Source organism: Pelodiscus sinensis, chromosome 1, assembly GCF_052426305.1.
Source record: "Pelodiscus sinensis isolate ZL-2025 chromosome 1, ASM5242630v1, whole genome shotgun sequence".
In the NCBI taxonomy this organism is placed as follows: domain Eukaryota; kingdom Metazoa; phylum Chordata; order Testudines; family Trionychidae; genus Pelodiscus; species Pelodiscus sinensis.
In genome coordinates, this window is record NC_143052.1 from 151,403,122 (window position 1) to 151,425,050 (window position 21,929).

A 21,929-nucleotide genomic window follows, 5' to 3' on the forward strand; every position below is an offset into this window, starting at 1 on the left:
GGGGAGCAATCTGTAGGAAGCCCCCACTCCTTATCAAGCAGAGGGCACACTCGTACACATTAGATATGCCAGGGAGAGAGGAGTAGGGGAGGTCAGTGGTGTGGATCGTCTTATCAAATATACTGAGAAGTGAAGCATGAGCGGAAGTATCAGTGAGTAGGATGCGCAGCCCTGCCTCCCCACAATGCATTGTCAGTCAGGGAACTACTGTGTGGGGGCCACCATCCAGATGAATGGGAATCTAATGACAGACCATTTTCTCTTGCCATTCCCAGCGTGAATCCTGGCACAGAGGTTTCAGGAAGTTCTGATGAGCAGCCTCTTGAAAGTGGGACACATGCGCTACTCTAGATAATGTTCGGCAGAGGGGTGTGAATGGTTAACCAGTGTGGGCTGGAGTGGTTCCCCCCCATCCCGCACCACAGGCTGCTCCAACCCCATGGGGCCTGCTGCGATGGGGGCTGCTCCAGCTGGATGGAGCACTCCCCTGTCCACTGCAGCTCCAGCCTGGGCAGGCAGGAGCGTTGCAACCCAGCAGCAACTATCAGGGGGGCCGCTCCCGCCCACTGCCCCTTTAGTTGGTTAAATGGTTAAACTTTTTTCATCCCTAGTTCAGCATCATGGGCAATTACGTTGTGTGCTCAGAGCATGAAAGTCTGGAGAGCAGGTCAGAATGGGAAATGTACAGGGAGCTCATGGTTCATGTGGAGTAGCACAGAGAATATTTCTTCTCCTGGGAGATTAGTTCAAGGGGGCTAAGTCACAAATGAACCAAGCCAGTCTCACCCAATTCCCCAGGGCCAGGCATCGCAGATCATCACACAGACCGGCAGAACTGTGTGGGGAGCCCAGGGCTGGAGTGGCTGGCAGTGGCAGAGCTGTGAGAGAGAGAAAAGAGGAGCATGGCTGGAAATGTAGGAAGTGAAGGAGTTACAGGATGAGGTGTGTTTCAGCCTTTAACAGAGCAGCGTAAGGAAGCTTGTGTAACACCATTCATTGCAGTGTGACCATCGTTAGCCAGGCTGCTCCCTTTCACAAGAACCTTAATTCCCCTGCCAGATGCTTCAGCCAAGAAGACTTGATGGGGGACTACATGCAGGATTCAGCACTTACCTCTTTTCCTTTGCATTTGCTGCATCCGTTTGTATGTACTAGGCCCATGTCTCTATATGGTGCCCAGCTCTATACTAGATTCTCATGGAAGGAACTTCCTGCTACGCTGCAGAGACGTGTGTGATTTTATGCTTCATACTCTAGGCTGCACAATCTGGAAAGCAACGTGGAACTGAACTTTGCCAGGGAGTGCGGGCCAGATCCTCACCAGGTGCTCTGCTGCCATTACTTGAGCTTTGCAAGTTGCTATGCAAATTCCAGCCAAGGATGTAGCCTTGGGTTTTCATCTGATGCTACTTTTATTTTAGAGAAAGGAAATGAGCAAGAAAGAACAAAAGTCAGGTCTCTGGGGGAGGGCCCAGAGTGAGGGAATGTAACAAGCTGTAGCACTTCTGAGCAATCGCTCACACTGGCAGAGTTGCATGGGAAGGTGCAGTGCACAGAAAACGAGTTTGGGAGCCACATCTCTCTCAATTTTGGATCCAAGGTTTTGATTCAGCCCGTTAGGATGATGGGAGCCAGTTGTGAAATTCAGATGTGGGTTTCAAATAGGGATGTCGCCGCGTAGACGACTGCACAATTAACTGACAAGCTTGGGCTTTTAAGCAGGCTCCCCGCGAGCACCGGATCCTGTAGAGCTGCTACCCCCCTCCCCGACCCTGCACTGCTCTCTATCAGAGGCATCAGTGCGGGAGGGGTGGGGGGGCGGGAGGGGTGGGGGGGCAGGAGGGAACCGATACAGCAGCTCTCCGTGGGTGTCAGCTCCGTGGAGCCACCCCTCACCCTCCCTTGCAGTCCTCCCACAGAGGGGAGGAGGGATAGCTCAGTGGTTTGAGCATTGGCCTGCTAAACCCAGGGTTGTGAGTTCAGTCCTTGCGGAGGCCATTTAGGGATTTGGGGCAAAAATTCATCAGGGATGGTACTTGGTCCTGCTGTGAAGGCAGGGGACTGGACTTGATGACCTTTCAAGGTCCCTTCCAGGTTCTAGGAGATAGGCAATCTCCATTATAAAATATATAAAAAAAAAAGCAAGGGGCAGGGGATGCTGCTCCATGGATGCAAGTGAAACCTCTCTCTGCAGGGAGCTGGGGCCCCCATGGACAGGGGCTGCTGTCGCCCGATGCTGCTGCCACTAATACAGAGGCGGCAGCAGCGCGGGATGGCAGGGGGCTCCCCTCATGTAGGGCCAGGAGCGCACCAGCCCTTGGCTCTGCCCCTGGGGACTATGGAATAGTTGCATCACCGCTAACGTTTGATGTGCTGACATGACATGACTGCTCACGTACATGCAGTCGAAGGGCCCTCGTGTCAAACCCCCCAAAGTTCTGGCTTGTGTGGACGTGGGCTTGTCTTTATCTCCTCGGGGAGCACTGTAGGAAAGCGAACAGAGATCAGAGGAAGCAAGCAAGCAGAGGAAGCAAGCAAGCAGAGATCAGTGTCTGCTGAGAGGCGGCATCCACAGGAAGCACTGTAGGAAAGCGAACAGAGATCAGAGGAAGCAAGCAAGCAGAGGAAGCAAGCAAGCAGAGATCAGTGTCTGCTGAGAGGCGGCATCCACAGGACATTAGAGATCACGCTCCCGCTGCTCTCAGTTGGTATCTCTGCTGTTGTGCTGCTTCCACTTGGTAAGCCTTTGTTTTCCCCTCCCCCTGAAAAATAGAAAGCAAGAGAGATTGAGCTCTTGATCTTCAAAGCCGGCTGGCAGCAGGAAAGAATCATGTAGACTCATCCATTGACATGCTGCTCGGAAGAGCCCGTGGGCGGGTGATGAATACCTGGTAATTGGACTGATCGTGGGCTTGCTGATAACAGTTCCGTGTCAATGCCGCACATTCTGCAAACACCTTCACAGACATTTGCCTTCTGGGGGGCGCACGCGCGTGGGCCGGCAGCCTGATGCATGTTTTCAGATGAGGTATAAATAGGGGCTGTTGGGGCTTTTTAAAATCCTGAATCATGCTCAGGACAAAGAGTTGGGCTTCCAGGATCTATGGAGGGAGAGGGGCTGGGTCCCAAGCAAAGAGCAATGCCAGTCATCTCTGGTCTCTCACTCTCCCCGCTGGAAAGCATCAGAAGACGCTGATCCGCTTCAAGATCTGGCCGGTCCCCACTGGAGTCCTGAGCAAGCCGTGATGTTGCAACAGTAATGAGTACGGTGGGTGGGGAGAGTTTGGCTGATGCTCTGAGTCCCTCCTGAAGTTCTGGGCATTGAGGTCGGGAGGTTTGAGCTGGGCTCAGTGGCTATTTATTCACATTCCTGGCGCAGGGGTGATTTTGACCACATGTTGCAATGTGGCCCGTTTTATAGCATGGTACATTTATGCTCCAGTCCCAAACCACAGCGTGCTTGGGGGAGGTGTGATTTGTTCTAATTAGGGATATTACATTTCGATTAATCATCGAATCGAATAGTCAATGACATTTCCATCAACTACTCGATTAGTTGGAGTGGGGTGGGGTGGGGTGGAGGGTGCTCACTATCCTGGATGTCCCTCTGTCTTTTAAATGTAGTAAGAGCTCCACAGGTCTCTTGCTACATTTAAAAGGCAGAGGCAAAGCAGTCCGACCGGTGTGAATGAGGGCTGATTCAGTTGCCGCTCATGTCATTTCATGCTGCGCTTCTGCCTCCCCTACTACCAACCACCCCCTCCCCTGCGGAGATGGTGCTGGGGGGAACTGGCTTTTAAGCCGGCTGCCCGCAGAACTGACTCCTGCTCCCCCCCCCTTGCTGCTTCTGATACAGAGGCAGCAAAGAGAGGAAGCAACTAGTCGCTTACCTCTCTAGTTATAATGTGGATGCGTTTTGTCTCCAGACACCCCAGCATGGACCTGAGAGACACTTTGCAGTAAAAGGTTCTGTAGATACTTCACCTGTATCTATAGATACTTCACCTCCCTCCATGCTCAGCGTGGCATTCTGCATTGCTGTGGATGGGCTCATGCGTGACCTGAGCATATTCTATATCTGAGACCCAGGCATGACATTAGCAGCTGCTGAATGGTCTTGCCCCTCCAATGTTCCAGCTCCCCTAGCTCTGGCATGCTGAGCATAGTGTGGCGATACGGGCCTAGCACTGAACTGGTACTCAACAGACCCGGGTCCAGTTCCCAGCTCCGCTGCTGGCCAGCCGGGTGCCTCTGTGACTGAGCTTCCCCCTTTGTAAAATGGAAATAACGATACTGACCTCCTTTGTAAAGAGCTAGCAGGACAGCAGGTGAAAAATCTCTGTGCAGTAGCTCGTGTTACTAATGATGCCCGAGATGGAGAGCCCGGCACAAAGTGCTGGCATTGGTAACCTGTCCAAGCTCCTTCCCTCGTCATTCCAGTCTGGCGTGTGGGGGGCTGTGCTGCGAAAAGCACCGCTCTCACTCTCAGATCATCTCCCCAGTGTGGCAGTTGGAGAGATCTTCAAGAAGACTGAGCCAGAGGAGGAGAGGAGTAAATTAATTACTTAGGGCAGTTCCCCACTGTGTTTTATAACCATTGTGCAATTCCTGGAAACCGGTACATGGCAGCACCTGGCAAATAGGGATGGGAGCTAGACAGATGTAAGACGGGGTGGGCAGGCAGTGACTTCAGAGAGGCATTTTTGCTCATTACGTATCCTTCCTTGTTCCTCATATTAATCGCCTCCGTCGGTAACTCCAGATCGCTCTCCGGGCCCGATGCAAGCCCGTTACACTGAGAGGGATGGGGAGTGGCACCTGGAATGGACGTTGTCACACAAGTTTGTGATTCAGCTTATCAGAGCAGCAGCAGGTCCTTTTATCAGTCTCCCCAGCTCCTCTCCAGCCCACTTTCCTCTCTGTGCAGCATGGATGCTTCTCTAATGGTGGAGATGGTGGTGAACATGAAACGCACCGCGAGAGGCCCATGAATATTTCAAAGGCCAGACCCAGGAGACTCCATTAAATCCCATTCAGCCTCTGTGAGGGGAGCTGGAGGGTGGATAATGAGAAACTCCAGTGGCATAGGGAAGATTTCAGGAATACAACCAGCAGCCCAGACACGAGTCTCTAGGTGATGTTATTGGCAGAAGCCACAAGGCCCTGCCTGCCCCACCTCAACACTTCCCCTTATTCCGTTCCCATTTAACCAGCTCCCCTTGGCAGCCTCTTCTCAGCACCCTCCCTAGTGACAGCACCCCACAACAAATCCAGTGGTCTTCCCAGCAATGCCCCCCAGCCTCCTCTAGGGTTCCCATCCATCTGGTTTTTCCCGGACATGTCCTCCTTCTTGGTCCTTAAATCTCCGTCTGGCTGGGTATTTTAAATATCTAAAAATGTCCGGGATTTTGCCCTGCTCATTCTTTTTCAAACAAATGCAGATGTGTTTATATAGAGCAGGGGCAGCCAACCTCACCCTGAGAAGGAGCCGGAATTGCCCAATGCACGTTGCCAAAGAGCAACAGTTACACATCACCAGCCCCTATCATCTCCCCACCACTCCCAGCACATCCCGCCAACGGGCAGCCGCACCCGTCAATGCCGCCTTCTCCTTTTCCTCCTGCCCACTGGGGTCAGCTCTCTCTCTGTGGGGGACACTGGAGGGGGGAGCATGGGGGTGACAGGCTCAGCGGAGCCGGTAGGAAGTGACAGGATCTTAGGGGGAAAGGGTGGAGTGGGCCAGCCCCTAGGACAGAGCTGGGGGTTGAACAGTGAGCACCCTCTGGCCCAGTGGAAAGCTGGCACCTGTAGCTCCAGCCCTGGTTTTGGTACCTACCTAAGGAGCCGCATATCAACTTCTGAAGAGCCGCGTGTGGCTCTGGAGCCACAGGTTGGTCACCTCTGAATTATAGAACCTCACAGCTGCCCACCTGCCCAGCGCTGCCCTGAGCCACGTTCTAGGGGCTGCAGCTGGAAGATCCCAGTTCCTTCACATACCCAGGGGTGCTCATTTGCATACCCACAATGCATTGCACACGGTGACCTGAATCCCTGGCCCGCAAGCTGGGTTTGCTCCCAACCTCCAGTTCCGATGCTAAAACTCAGGTTTCCAGTGCGCCCGTGCAACAGGCTGCAGAAGGGGGAGAGAGGTGCTGGCCGGTGTGTGTCTTCTTTTTTGAAAGTTCATATCTGGTAACCCTGCCTCCACCTCCTCCCCAAAACCCCCACCCGCCCAGCATCCTTTTCCACAGCCTCTGCTCAACCTTCTCCCCACAGCCCCATCTTCTTCCCCAGCACTATGTAGCTACTGCCCCTCTGCAGTAGAGATGCCAATGTGTAGACGAGTACATGATTCACCATAAGCCTGGGCTTATCAGTTAAACCTGTCAGCTACACACATCCCCCCACTTGCCACCTCTGATATAGAGGCAGCAACGGGGGAGATGGCAGCCAGTGCCCTCTCCCACGGCTCGGGAAGCAACACGAGCTGAAGGACTTGCTGGAAGGAGCCAACTTAAAAGCTGGTTCCCCCCAGCACTGGCTTGGCAGTGCTGTCTCCTCCCCTACCCCAGTACTGCTGTGCTGCCTCTAATAGAGGCAGCAGCGTGGAATGGAAGGGCAGGGGAGGCTGCCACAGAGCAGCCTCTGTCCACGGGGAGCTCAGACCTCCTGCAGTCAGGGTTTGTTGCTGCCCTACATTGATACAGCGTCAGCAGTTCAGAGTGGCAGGGGGCTCCCTGGGAGTGGGGCCAGAGCATGCTGGCTGCCAGCCTCACCCCCAGGGATTATAGACTAGTCGTGTAACGGTAAAATTGAATGCAGGACTATTCAGATACACGCTATCTAACATCCCTTCTCTGCAGTCCTGCCATCATGCCTTGTTCCACTCCCTAAGGCACTCTCTTAAACCTCCCTACACCATTGCCCTTCCCAGCTGCCCCCTGACCCTACCACAACCGCTCAGACGCGTCCTTCAGCATCAAACCACCACAGAAGCCGTGGCTTTCCATGTGGCCAGCAGGCAGTGCCTGACAGACCCATGTGTTTCAGCAGACACAGCGCTTCTCTCTAATGGACCCAGAGGAGCACAGCTTTCAAAGGCTTCGGCGTGGCAGTGACAAGCTGGAAAGCCTTATTAATGGTCTCTCTATCAGCAAGGGCTGCAGAAGCAGACGCTGTGAAACCATTCAGCACTGCTGCTGTCTAGTGATTGTTTGGAAAAACTATGCTCCCCTCTGTAAACATCTCCCGCCCACATAGCATTGGGGCACTGCTGGCATAAGACACACCAGCCTCTTTCCTACCACTGTGTCTAGTCTCCAGTGTCTCTCTCTACCCATCCTCAGACGTGAAATTCAGCAAAAAGCTCTCCCGTGCCTTAGGATTGCTACAGGGAACTGATAGGTGTCTGAGTTCATTCAGACCTGATCTTAACTGTCTGGCCCTAGGCTTTTTGGGATACAGGTTATCCTCTGTGATTCATGAGCTCATCACATTGTTCTAAGCGGATTAATAGACCCATTGCACGGGAAAGTCTTTTTATGATGACAAGAAATATTGTAGCATTTCCAAAGGTGGTTATAAATTGTGCATAGTTTTGATTCTTGTACTGTCCCTAATTGGTGAGCTCCAGCGCATCTCATTGTTATTCCAGTTCTTAGTTCTTCACACAACTCTACTGATGCCCCTCCCTCTTCTCCGGCAGCCCCTTTGCTATTCCAGCCTTGGGCTCCCCACACAGCCCTGCCAGTGCCCCTCACTCCTGCCCTGTAGCCCCCACCTCTCTGGTATTCCAGTCCTGGGCTCCCCACACAGCTCTGCCAGTGCCCCTCACTCCTGCCTTGTAGCCCCCCTGCTATTCCCGCCCTGGGCTCCCCACACAGCCCTGCCAGTGCCCCTCACTCCTGCTCTGCAGCCCCCCTGCTATTCCCGCCCTGGGCTCCCCACACAGCCCTGCCAGTGCCCCTCACTCCTGCTCTGCAGCCCCCTGCTATTCCCGCCCTGGGCTCCCCACACAGCCCTGCCAGTGCCCCTCACTCCTGCCCTGCAACCCCCTGCTATTCCAGCCCTGGGCTCCCCACACAGCCCTGCCAGTGCCCCTCACTCCTGCTCTGCAGCCCCCCTGCTATTCCCGCCCTGGGCTCCCCACACAGCCCTGCCAGTGCCCCTCACTCCTGCTCTGCAGCCCCCCTGCTATTCCCGCCCTGGGCTCCCCACACAGCCCTGCCAGTGCCCCTCACTCCTGCCCTGCAGCCATAGGCACCAACTCCATGAGTGGTCCAGCCCTGGATCATCCATAGATATAAAAATTGGTGCTGAGCACCCACTGGCAGCCAAACTCCCCCTCTGCCCTTTGCATCTCTTGCTCACTGGTGGCCCTGCTTACAATTAGTTCCCCACCCTCCCAGGTGGCTGGTGTCTTCGGAGTGCCACAAACAGCTGGTGCACGGCATTCAGGAAGCTCAAGGAGAGTGGTGGAAGAGCGGGGTTGGGGCATGCTTGGGAGAGGAGGCAGGGCAGGAGTTTGGGGGAAGGGGAGGAATGGGGGCCGGTTGGAGCAGGGCTTGGGGAAGGAGTGGAATCGGGGTGGGACGGGGTCTTGGAAGGGGTGGAGTGGGAACAGGGCATGGGGCAAAGTGGGGCAGCACTGCCCCACTCAAGGGGAAATCAGATCCTATGGGTGCAACCCTCCTGCTATTCCAATCCTGGGCTCTCAAATACACCCCATTCAATTCACGGTGTGTCTCTTGCAGAGACTGTCAGTAGACACAGTTCTTACCTTCTTGCAGTGGCTAGCGAACCAGCACTCTAGGCCCACTTTGCATTTACGTGTCTTTTTCCCCACTCAGAGGTTTGTGCAGAGACCAGTGAAACAAAAAGCAGAGCCTGCCCACTATCTCTGGGACCAGCCCCACCCCCTTGTCTTTGCGTCCCTTCTGCCCCTGCCCAGCATGGCCTGGCTTCCACTGGTAATTCCTGAGTGTTTCCTGCTGGCAGGGACTAGTAAACTGACCTCTTCTGACATGGGCTAGAAGGGAGCCTGAGTCTGTGGGGGAAAAAGTCGGTGTATTAATCGAGTGCATCCCTATGAAGTGTACAGAACAAGTGTTTTAATATGTGGGGGGGAAAGCAAGGTGGCAGAGCCATGGGCTCCCAAGACCAGTGCATGCTTCGAGTTGTGTTTTGTGCCCTGTGCTCTTGCCAGAAAACACCTGGTGTGAGCAGCAGCAGCAGCTGGTACTGAGCTGGGTTGTGGCACCACATGGGCACCATTAGTAATGGGTAGAATGCATTCCCCTCTGCTGGCATCCCACCAGAAACCAGGGCGCATGCCCCGTCTTTTGTGACCAAGTACTGTAGGCAGCGTGGCGCCACCTCATCATGCACATGCATTGATATAAAAATGGCTTGGGGGGTAGGTGCCACATGCCGAAGCTCTCACCACACATGGCAGTGCCTCCACTATTTCTGCCCTTGGAGTTTCTGATCCCATCAGTGTTCTGATTCAATCTATCACTTTGACTGGTTCTGCCCTTAGAAATCTTTGTGTGAACATTGCACCTTGATCCACCTGTCTGAAAAGTTAAGGCTTTTATTGGCACGTCCGTGATGGTAACAGCTAGAAGTCCTGGTGATGTGTTGGGCCATAGAGATCCTCTTGAGACTAGCCCGTTATGGGCTGGTCATGCCATTGTGCCTATCTACCTACCCTCTGTGGTATCCCACTACCCTGCCCTGCTGAGCTGGAACCTCTGGTCTCCTTCAGGGAAGGCACAAAGATGTAGATACCTCCCCCTGCAGAGCAGCACGGACACTGAGTTCCACTCTGCTCTGGGAAGGCTCAACGAAAGGGACTTGACATAGGATCTAGGTGCACAAACCCAGTGGGATCGAAAGCCCACCTAAATCCATCTTACTTTACATATAGTTTATACTGAGTGAGCTCATACATGTTTGCCCATGTTATCAAAGAAAGAGAGAGAGACAGCTGATGTTTCCCCCTCCCCTGGTAACAATTATTTACACTGAGTTTAATAGTGATTTTATTAAAAATAGGATTTGAGAGGTTGCAAATGATGACAAAAGTAAGTTTCTAAGCTAAAATAAAACTGGCCAGCTCAGCTTAATACTCTAAACTTGTTACATGCAATTCCTTACCCTAACAGTAGTTTTGATCATCTTTTTTCTTACAAGTTTGGTGGCCTTCTAGCTTGGGCTCAGTTCTTCCTCCTGTTGAGTCTCAGACGTTTCCAGCTGTCATTTTGGTGATAAGCAGGGGGTTTCTTCCAACTTCCAGCTCCCCTATTGTTTGGTTCCTGGCATAAAAATAGATTTTGCCCAAGGCAATAATACTTTGTGTTCAGCAGATAATTGTTTTGAGCACCTGGCCATTACATTTTTTAAGTACAGGCAGTCCCCGGGTTACATGGATCCAACTTACATCAGATCCCTTCTTACAAACGGGGTGAGGCAACTCCGCACAAGCTGCTTCCCCCCAGCAGACCAGGGAGACTCGAAGCTAGCACCCCCCCCCCCCCCCAGCAGACCAGGGAGATGCGGAGTGGCTTTTCTCAGCAGACACCTCAGCTTGAGAATAAAGGACTGAGAGAAGTGAGGTGTGGGAGAATAAAACTGAGCTCTGGAGAAATGTTTGGCTAGAGTTTCCCCTACAATATGTACCAGTTCCGACTTACATACAAATTCAACTTAAGAACAAACCTACGGTCCCTATCTTGTACGTAACCCGGGGACTGCCTGTACTACTAATGGCTTTCACTAGAAGACCTAGATTAAGAACAGGTTTATACTGCCTAGTTGTAATTTCACATACAAAAATGATACATGCGCACAAAAAGAATGTATGCATTCAGCAAATTACACACTTTTCAATGACCTCACATGCCACATTTTGCATACAACATATTCAAGTTATGCATATTCATATTCAATCACATATTTCCATACAAATATGGTGGTGATGCATCACAGTCCCAGCCAGAACTGGGGCTTCCTTGCACTAAGTGCTGTTCAGACACCAAGTAAGAGACAGATCCTGCCCAACCAGCTTAAAGGCTAGCAGAAAAGAAGCCTCATTTTCCCCATTTTGCAGCCAAGTGACTGTCTTAATGTCATATAGAGGAATCTTGGGAGCACCAAGATTGTCCCCTGCCTAACCCTCAAGAGCATGGGTTCCCAAACTGGGGGGTGTGCCCACCTGGGGGGGCATGAAGAAATTCCAGGGGAGTGTGAGGCAACCCAGCCACACACACGCACCCGTCAATCTCATCCCAAGTTTTGCTGCTATATTTGGGGGGGGCGTGAGGTTTCTAAAAAATCAAAAAGGGGGGGGGCGTGATGCTGAAAAGTTTGGGAACCACTGCTCAAGAGCATCCAGACACTTGTGAGGATCTCATGATTTGCTCTCATCTTTGTGGGTGATTTAAGCTCACTAGTTTGTACAAAAGTAAATTTAAAAAGGGAGGGAAAATGGTTTGATAAAGGGTTTCCATGTCTAATTAAGTAAAATGTAATCAGTAACACAAGCGAGTAGGTTCCTTTGCATATGTGATTTTTGATCTTCGCAGTATTCCTTTTACTTATGGTTGTTAAAGGTATTTCTATTCATCTTTAAAAGACAGTGGCCTCTGCCAAGCTTGATGTCATAATGATGTAATTCATTTTGCTGGCATAAAATAGAGCAAAGTGGAGCAGATGAGTAGCCAGTGAAGAACTATAACAAGTGCCAAGTCAATGACTGCAAGTTTAGCATTGAAGCTCTAAACAATGTCACTGGGTACAATGAGTTTTGCAGCTGACATCAGTAAGGCGACAGGTGCGGCAAATTCATTGTCAAAGCTTAAGACAGTGGTCCCCAACCTTTAGGGGCGCCCTGGGGTGGGGCCACTCACGCGCCGGGCGCCTGGAGGCGGGGCCGCACGTCTGGGGGCACGCCATGGGATGGGGATGCCCTTGCACCCAGCACCGGCATGTGCCCCAGGGCTGGGGCTGGGGCCGCCCGGGCACCTTGTGCCGTGAGCCTGGGGCTGGCCCCGCCACGCGCCTGAGGCCGGCACTGGCGCCACTCGAGCGTCGCGCGCCCTAGCGCCCTCATATACTGTACCCCGAGGCTGGGGCCGCCCGAGCGCCGCGCACCCGGCGCCGGTGCGTGTTGCGCGCCTGTGGCCGGCGCCTCCCGTGCGCACCACGCCGCGGGCGGGGCTGGCCCAGGTTGTCGGCGGGCGTGCACAAATGCCCCGGCGGGCGCCATGGCATCCACGGGCACCGCGTTGGGGACCACTGGCTTAAGACTAGTGCTTTTTTTGTGATGGTATGCACTTTTTTTTGTTTTTAAGCAAAAAAAGCACTTCTTAAGACCAAACTCTTGTACAGGAGGAGAGCTGAAGAGGCTAGGAGGGGTGATAAGCATGCAGATACGATTTTAGGCTATGATCTTATTTAATGGGGTCTATACTGCAGCGCTATTTTGGGATACTGGAAGTATCCCAAAATAGCTATTCTTCATCTTTTGAGCGCGCCTGTTATTTCAAAATATGACAGGCTCACTCTTTCGACATCATTCTGCAAGGTTTCGGAATAGCGATTTATTTTGAAGTAAGTTCTGTGTAGAGAGTGGCAAAATTTGAAATAAGCTCATATCAAAATAACATTGAAATAAAATATGCAATTTGCATAGCTCAAATTATGAATCTTATTTCGACCTACAGTGCAGTGTAGACACATACCCTAGGTATCTTGTCTAAACCACTTTGCATTTTCAGTATCAAATACTGGCAGCAAACTGTTTGCAAACAAACTAGAGCCTATGAATTATTTGCAGAAGTTGTTTGGGCAGAACGAATACATTCAAGAATATACTGATATATTCATCTGGTCATAGTTTTAAGCCAGGTAATTTGGCCAAGTTCTACTAGAGATAGTGTTCTCCAGTTACTGCCCCTCGCCTTTGTCCCACAGTGCTAGGCCCTGATATCAATGGCTGCATTTTGGAGATGGATCTACACATTAGGAAGTCAGCCAGGGACAGAAAGGAAATATGAACTTTCCAGATGTTTCTTTTGCCTTATTCTCATTAATGCAGTGTAAATTGGTTGTTCGCTTTACATTTTCCTTAATATGTGTGTGTGGGGTGGGTGGTTGGGTGATTGGCTGGGTGGGTTTGTGTAATGCTAATCAGTGGGAAGGCTGGCGATTCAGTAGACCCAAGCAAATAGCTGTTGAGTTTTGTCATTTTTAAAGAACTCCCTAGACATGAATTTCTTTAAGATTATGCAAGCACAGATTTCCTTGACTCAGCTAAGTTCCAGAGCCTGCGTGGCCATGCATATATGCATAACTCCCCCTGCCATTAGCATGTACCAGGGCTGGTACAGTCTCTCACAATCCATGTGTAGAGTGCCTAGCACAGTGAGGTCTTGAGCTTGGTTGGGTCCTCTAGGCACTCTTGCAGTACAGATACAAAATAAATATCATATAGAATCGCCTTCTAACACCTCCTAAATACATACTAGGATGCCTGAGATTGCATCCATTTTTAGAGATATCTGTATCCGCACAGGAGCTTGTGTAGAGATAATATAACCAGAAGAGAGCAGTCTGATTTATTTCCACAGCAGAAGACCTTGACTCCCTCCAGGCTGAGAGGAACATAACTCCATTTTATGTACCCCCAGGAAAGTATCATAAAGGAAGGGGATAGCTCCTCAAAGGATAACCTTGGGCTCTGGGAGCAAATAATTGCATACAGTATCTACCAGCGAGAGACTCTGTTTGGACCATTTTTTTCAAATATAGATCTGTATGGTTTTCACTTCTCTGGAACAATCTCTGTTAAGTTCTGACACTTTCAACCTTAGGACAGCATGCAGGAAATGTGTGTACGATGGAGATGGCTGAGGAAGGACAAATTCCTAATCTCCAGCACAATTGATAGGAGACTCTTCCCAAGGCTTCAGTAGGAGGTTTGGAAATAGGGCATTCTAATATTCAGCTTCTTCCCTATAGCAATGAGATATACATCAGTCCTATACCCTATATGGGCTGTACACTTCTCTTTGGCTATGTCTAGACTGCAGGCTTCTTTCGAAAGAGGCTCTTTCGAAAGCATCTTTCGAAAGAGCCTCTTTCAAAAGATCGCGTCTAGACTGCAGGCGGATCTTTCGAAAGAGAAATCCGCTTTTTCGAAAGAGAGCACCCAGCGAGTCTGGATGCTCTCTTTCGAAGACGGCCTCTTTACATTGAAGAATGCCTTCCTTCGAAAGAGGAACTTTCGAAGGAAGGCGTTCTTCCTCGTGAAAGCCATCGAAAGAAAAGCCGCGTTCTTTCGAAATAATTTCGAAAGAACGTGGCTTGAGTCTGGACGCAGGGGAAGTTTTTTCGGGAAAAGGCTACTTTTCCCGAAAAAACCCCTGAGTCTGGACACGGCCTTTCTGGCCCTGATTCACCGCTGCATTACTGTGAATGTACCTGTTCAAAATAGGGACTTGGTGCATAACCCTTGTGCTTGTCCTCCATTTTTTTCTTTAGGAATAGGGATGAGTGTAAAAAAATTAAGATATTGGCAAGAGAGTTACCTTAGTACAGCCTTCTGCAGCAAGAAAGGTGAGCCTCAGGCTGGGATTTTTAAAAGTGGCTAGTGAGTTTTGCATGGCCAACTAGAGATGCCTCGAACATACCTGATTTTTAGCAGCTACCTTCTCCAAATTAGGCCCCTTTTGGATGTTTCTAAATCAAATTTCCTCAAATCACTAACCTCTCCTGCAAATCTTGGCCTTAGCCCTTTCTCTGTGCATTGCTCTATGGAGAATTTTCATTAATAAAATATCTAATAATGGAGGATTTCCCATATAAGCAGAGTAATTGAAAAATGAACGAGGAGTGAGGGTGGTGACATTTGTCACTAGCTTCTCATAGACTTCAGGGCTAGAAGGGATCATCACGATCATCTACTCTGACCCCCTGCACATTACAGGCCACAGAATCTCACCCACCCATTCCTGTAACAGGCCCCTAACCACTGGCTGACTTGTTGAACACCTCAGATTGTGATGTAAAGGCTTCAAGTTACTGAAAATCCATCATTTACACTTCCAAGTGACCCATATTGCATGCTACAGAGGAAGGTGGAAAAAAAAACCAGGGTCTCTGCCAATCTGAACAGATTCCTTCCTGACACCAATTATGATGATCAGTTAGACCCTGAGCATGTGGACAAGTCCCACGAGCCAGACACGTAGGAAAGAATTCTTTGTAGTTACTCAGTCCTTCCCATATATTGTCCTATCACCGGCTGTTGGAGATACTAGCTGGTGGCAGTCACAGATCAGCTGCATGCCATTTTAGGCAGTCTCCTCATCCCACCCCCTCCACGAAATTGACCAGACTCACTGTTGTAGAAGGGTATTTTTGGCCCCTCGGCCACTGCTCTCCTTGGGAGGCTGTTCCAGAACTTCACGGCTCTGTTAGTGAAAAACCTTTGTCTAATTTCAAGCCTAAACTTGATGGGTAGTTTAGATGCATTTGTTCTTGTGTCCACATTGGTGCTTACCTTTAAATAGCCCCAGAGGGAATGAACAGAACAGATAATCATCACGGGATCCCTTCCTTGTCACCCATTCCCACCAGAAGAGGTGAGCCATTGTTCTGAAATGGTTGCTTCTGTCACTGCATGAGACAGCTGCTGCTAAGTGCATTGTGCTTAGCAGAGTTTCCACAGCCAGGTGCAACCTTTCTTTTGGGCATTCCAGCAGTGAGGCTGGTTATTCCATCTCTTGTCCAGGGCAGTATGGCACAATAGCAGCATAGGGCACCATGGTTCGTGTTTCTAGTGTTGCCTAGAAGCCCCACAGCAAGAGCTGGCAGGGTAGCAGGTGGTGATAATCAGGCAGTGAAAGCACACCCCTCTGAGGCATTATTACTGTATTGAGAGAGCGTTTACAGAAAGGGCGGTAAGGAGATTTTTTAGTCATGCATTTAAATTGCTCACTCTTACAGCGAACAGCGAGAACAGCAGATACTGACAGGCACGCTGCTTGGGGCGATGTGCCTGTCAGATCTCATCAAGAAAGGCTGGCCCTAGGAAGCACTCGGCTGGTGATCTCCAAGGAAAACCCAGGGCCTGGCAGGAAGTGGCACTAGTGACTCAGGAGATGGTGCCTCTCCCGTCTGTGTCTGTGCCAACTCAAGCCCCTAACCAGCTGCTAGATGAGACCATAAACCTAGACCCTGGTTAAGTGCTGGGGCTAAAAATGTACAACCCTTTATTTGAAACCAGGGGGCCTTTCCCTTGCTTAGTAATAGTATCAGATGGCTGCTATTTTACCAGCTCTAGCCCTGGCCACATGGTCACAAACAGCCTGTATCTGTGTCCAGCCTAGTCCCCCAAACAGCTAAAACGTCAAAGTATAGTTAATACTTGAACAACAGCCCTAGCTGAGGCAGAGATGTGTGAGCCCTGCTGCTGCTCTCCCTGCTGCCCAGCAAGGAATTAGACCGTGAAGCAGCTAGAGCTACAGTCCCCTCCCTCCTCTACAATGTGGCAGAGGAGCTGCTGCCCCCGGAAGAGAGGGTAGCCAGTGAATGTTGGGGGCTCACCCCAGAGCTGCAACTCTAGGAACGAGGTGTGAAGAGACTCTCCTTGTCATGACATGGGGCCTGCTGAGGGCGCATGTTGTTCTTTCCGAATCAAATAGATTGTATTCTTAATGCACTCACCATTGAGGGCCACAGATCAGAGTCTCAAGGCCACAGGTGGCCACTCCGAAGCTATCTCGGAGTCATCACCATGACGTGTTGAGCGCCTGGCATGCTCAAACCCTATGGGCCCTATAGTAGGTTCAGTTTTTTGTGTGTGTTTTATACAGGAGTCAGTACATTAAATATGATGCCAAGGCCAAAATCCAAGCTAATGACAGCCAGCTGCCCTGAAATACCCTCAGTAGTTTGTGATGGCATCTTCTCTCTCCTGCTGTGTAGTGTTGGCTGGAACAGAGGAGGCTCCACCCAACAAGTTGCCCACAGCAAGGGTATCTCTACATGCTCTGTTCGGACAAAAGGCGCTACAGAAATGCAAGACAGCGGGATCATGATCATTATTCTCATTTATTATTATCATTGTCGTTCAGTTTGAAAAAGGAGCCTGGAGCCACGCTTGACGCTAATTGGCACATGATGCTTTATTTTTTAAAACAAACACGGGGTTAATTTTCCGTTGTTTGTTTGGTTTTTTTTGTTCTCTTTAGTTCATTCCATCACATTGAAAAAGGAAGAAAAGAAAAATGGTTGGTTTGTTTTTTTTTCATTTTTAACTCACTCGGTAAGTCTGGACTCCTCAGGTGAACGGAACATTGCACACACACTTGGAACAGAGGGGGGAGAGAGAGAGAGCGCTCGCGGCGGGCAGACAAACACACGCACGCGCCAGATCAAAGAACTCTGATACAGTGCAAGAATTTTCCCAAAATGATTGGATCATCATCATTACCAAACAACTCGCCATAACAACACCAAGAAACAAAGAAATGTTTAAGCCACACTGTTCGACTGGGATTTTTCCTGCTTTTTTTTTTTTTTGCTTTTTTTTTTCTTTAAATGTTTGCCACACAGAGAGTAAAAGGGTTTAAATGGGATGGGGGAGGGACGGACAGGCCCACAGGGGCGAGCAGGAGGAGGGAATAAAGATTGGGGTGCGCACAGGAAGAAAGATATAGGAAAAGGGGAGGGAAAGAGGGGCAGAGGGGAGTCATTTCTTAATGTTCAGGCATTTTCTTGGTCCGCCTTGTTCTCATCATCTTTCACCTCTTCCTGCTGGGCACTTTCAGTAGGTTTGGTTTCTTCTACAGCATCTAGTGAGGAAAGAGAGAGGTGAGGGTTAGTTGCCTGTGCTACCGAGTATTTTTCACACATTTGTTGCCAGGGGCCTGAATGATTCCATGTCCTTTTTCCTAAGTTGGCCAAAAGTTGCTAGTTGTTAGCTGGCACCTGAATGTCCTTTGTGAAATGAATTTGTATTATGCAGAGCCTAGCGGACAGGTGTAACCTTTACACAAACCAACACCATCATGATAAGCACTAATTAAGCTTTCGAATTAGGGAGCCAGAACCGAAAGGCTAAAAGAGTGAATCAAGCATACATAAATACAAATGTAGCGAAGGAACACGCCCATTAGATCGCCTAGTTTATCCTAAATCTCTACCCTGCCCCTGGGGCCAGTTATAGGTGGTTTACCTCTATACATTTGCTAATGTTTTCCCCGGTCTGCTATTAAATAGACAGAAGAATGAACCTTCCACTTTTAAGCATTTGGAAGCTTGCATTATCCATAGGAAAAAGTTCTATAGACTTCGATAGGGATAAAGCCAAGGGTCTCTCTATATACATGACAGAGTTCTGCAGAAATTATTCCAGACCCCTGTAGTACAGACTTCTTTAGCAGGGAGATAACTGTCTATGAAATAGGGATGTTAAATATTGGTTAATTGAATAGTTGGGTAACCTCATGAATTTTTATCGGTTAGTCGACGATTCTATAATCCCCAACGGTGGGGCCAGCAGCCACTGTAGCAGAGACAGCAGCAGCACGGGGTGCCAGGTGGGAGCTGGTCCGCAGCAGCACGGGGTGGCAGCAGCCCCTGTCTAGGGGGTCTGAGCTCCCAGACCCAGCACAAGCCAGAATTGAGCTGGGCTGCCTGCCCGCCTGGCTCCAAAGTCACTTTAAGAGCCGCAGCAGGAGTAGGTACTAGACCCGGCGTAAGCTGGGACTGAACTGGGCTGCTGACCAGCCTGCTAAAAAATTTACTGACAAGGGAGTGGGGGAGGGAAATGCATGTAGCCTATAGCATTAACCTATAAGCTTTTGCTTATCAATTAATCAGTTAATCGATTACATGATTACATCCCTACTATGAAATGCTATAAGAAGTTATCGAAGGATTAGCATTCTCTAATCCATCCGCTAGGACTTCTTATGAAGCTGAGCTGTGCCAATTCTATAGCTGGAGGCCCTTGTACGCCAAGGCCATCTGACAATTTTCACCAGCCCTCAGGTCACATGAAATGTTACAATGAAATGCACTTCAAACCGTGACGTTCTAGACACCTAGTAGACAAGCAACTAGGAAAGAGAGGAGGCTTATAGGGAGACAAAGTAGATGGAGTTGGCATGAGCCCTCTTTTAGGTCAGCCAGCCCATTCTCCTGAGGGACTGGGCCCTTACTGAGCTATTGCTAAAGCATTCCCGGTACACAGGCATGTAGGCTGAGTCCAGCCCATGGTGTAAAAGGGCACTTGTCCCATGTTACCTGTCAGTTCTTTCTCTGGCCCAGAACTCCCGGTCATGTATTAGTGGGGTGCCTGATAGTATGTGGACAGTCAACTACTGGGACTTGGACTGAGCCCACTATCTCAGTTTTGCTAAGGCGGACGTGCATTTGCTACCAACCTTGGCAAGGAGCCGAGACCCCTTAATGTAGCTTTTTAAAATACCTCCCCTAGCCCTACGTCCCTAACAGTAGCTTTTAAATTGTGTGCCACCCCCCACCACCACTGCCTCTCGTGCCAATTAAGTGCTTTGATTGCACTTGGGTTGCTTGGACCCCCCAACCCATGTGTCACAAGTTCCTACTGTTATAGTTGCCATAAAAAAAATCTAGCAGTGCAGCACCTTGGCCCACTAACCCTACCTGAGTCCCTGGGGCCACAGACTTCCAGCCAGCAGAAGCACATACAAGTTGGCTTTCTCCTGCTACTAAACAACAAAATCTAAGAGCTTTGCAAGGCGTCCCTTACATTAATTAGTACAACTACAGCCATCAACAGGGAGTGAAATAGGCTGTTGATTTAAATGGATCACATGCAGGGTTGGGAGCCCAAACAGGTCAAGTGATCTTAATGGGTTTTACTAAACCTGAGGCTATAACAGCTTTAATTTCACTGTTTTCTTCCCCCCTGCACTCCTCTCTAATGCCAGCTAGCAGAGCATTTTAAAATGGAGAAATGGCAGCACCACGCAGAGCCATGATATGCCATGGTCACACGGTTGGAAAGGGAAGTAGCACCTACGAGTTCTAACACTGAGCGGTGAGTTGTCACCAGAAGGGTCTTAATCTGTTTGTGACAGAGACTCTGCAAGGGCTCATCTGAGTTTCCTGTATCAAAGCCATCTGTAGATTTTCTTACAGGCATCCACAGGTTGAGTGGGGGAAGTAGAAGTACATGCAAAAACACAGTGAGCTAGGGGTGGGTGAGTCAGGTCCAACAACATAACAACCACGCCTGGAATTTTGTCCTGTGTTGGAACGATATATAATGAAAACTTGTAGCGTGCTGTGACAACTTTGACTTCGTTAACTTAATCAACTTTGTTTTACAGAGGTGAGGAAACTGAGGCAAATAATGGTTCACATGGCTCATCTGCGCTACACAATGTCAGAGCCTGGCTTAGAATTTGTGTCAGTTTCCATGCTTTTGTCTGCTATGGATATGAAAGGTCAGCTGGTAGGATTCACCCTTAATGGGTGATGTTTACTGGTTCTGGTGAGCCATGGGCAGGGGGCCTGCCACAGACAGGGGCTGATGTCATCCAGACAGTGAGAGGAGAGGATTCCTGGGTATGTCAGAACATGGAGCAGGAGGTACCAGGAGATGGAAGCGAAACAAGAAGGGTAGTGTCATGAAGATGAAAGGGGCTTGAAATGGAAGGGTGATGATGGTTTGGTTCTGATCCACGCTGCACAACTCTGCTGAGTCACCTCAGTCCTTGTGCCCCATAGCTTTGGGATTTTATTAGGATGTGTAATAATATGCTTCACTATTTGACTCCATCCAAGCCTGTTGTGATTCCACTCTGCCAGGTTTTGTTTTGTTGTTTTATTCTTCCCAAATTTGTGGTGATTCTGGAATGATGACAAATCTCAGACTAGCGATTAGGCTCAATCTCATTTTAATCCCAGATTTTAAAGGAGAAAACCAGGTTGAGAAATCCACTGGGCCACCTGAGAGCCTTCATGTGATACTTTAAATTAACGTGGTGCATTTGCACCGGCATTAAACTATAGAGTTGTTTGGGAGATTGAATGTGAAGTTTATTTCTCTGCCTACTTGGAGTCAACTGGGGGCCTGATTCTTAGAGGCGCTGAGAACCTACATCCCTATGAACTTAGTTGGCAGTCGTAAATGCTCCTCACTTCTGTGCACCAGGCCTGCCTGGTAGGGTCCCAGGGAATATAAAGCATGGAGCTGAATTAGGAAGCCCTGCTGCAATTAACTTGGAAAAAAATCTCTGCTTGTCAGTTCTCCATTTATTTCCTAGAAAGGTTGAGCTCTGTGTCTGAGAACCCCACTGGCAAGTGAACCTTGAACATATGCAGCTATGCTTGCTATAAAGCTGAGCTAGGCAGGCAGGCAGCCATTTCATTGGATGGTGGCATTTCCAGCTGCTTTCGCCTACGCCACGTCCTAATGGCTGAGATTGCAGGCCCCGCTCCAAGCCCCTCCACTGCCCTACATTAGTGAAATTAGGTTGAGTGGATTTCTGGCTGCCTCTTGGGACCTGCCCAGCTCCATTTAACTTGCCAAGATTAATTAAATTGGAGCGGACCTCAGCACATGACCATAGTAGTTGTAACCTCTCCACTAATAATGTTTTGTGGCTGGTGGCTTTGGTTTTGTTTTCCTTTTCCTTTTTGTTTTCTTACAGCTCTTTAAATTGTCACAGACAGTGCCAAGAGAAAAGGAATTACACAAAAAGGCTGTGAGTTCCACAGAGCTGACTCAGGGATTTTGCCTTTGTTTTCAGAATTACTGCTCACCTTCCTCATTCTGAAATGAGTGTCTCATTCCTTATAGAACTTTTCTACAGTGAGCCTGCATTCAGTATGACCTCTGTTCTGAACCCAGCCTCCAGTCTACTTTC

The 21,929-nt window shown here is 49.7% G+C and overlaps 2 protein-coding genes across 5 annotated transcripts in view; one reads left to right on the plus strand and one right to left on the minus strand.

Moving 5' to 3' along the window:
* The window catches only part of LSAMP (limbic system associated membrane protein), a 1,541,410-nt gene that overhangs the window by 1,490,405 nt on the left and 29,076 nt on the right, over window positions 1–21,929 (plus strand). The window lies entirely within an intron of this gene.
* GAP43 (growth associated protein 43) overlaps window positions 17,100–21,929 on the minus strand; it is an 85,127-nt gene continuing 80,297 nt past the window's right edge. For both annotated transcript variants that reach the window (XM_075906409.2, XM_006112240.5), the window contains exon 3: window positions 17,100–17,861. In XM_075906409.2, coding sequence (XP_075762524.2) covers window positions 17,773–17,861 — 89 coding nt within the window. In that variant the 3' untranslated portion in view covers window positions 17,100–17,772. The remainder of the gene's footprint in view (window positions 17,862–21,929) is intronic.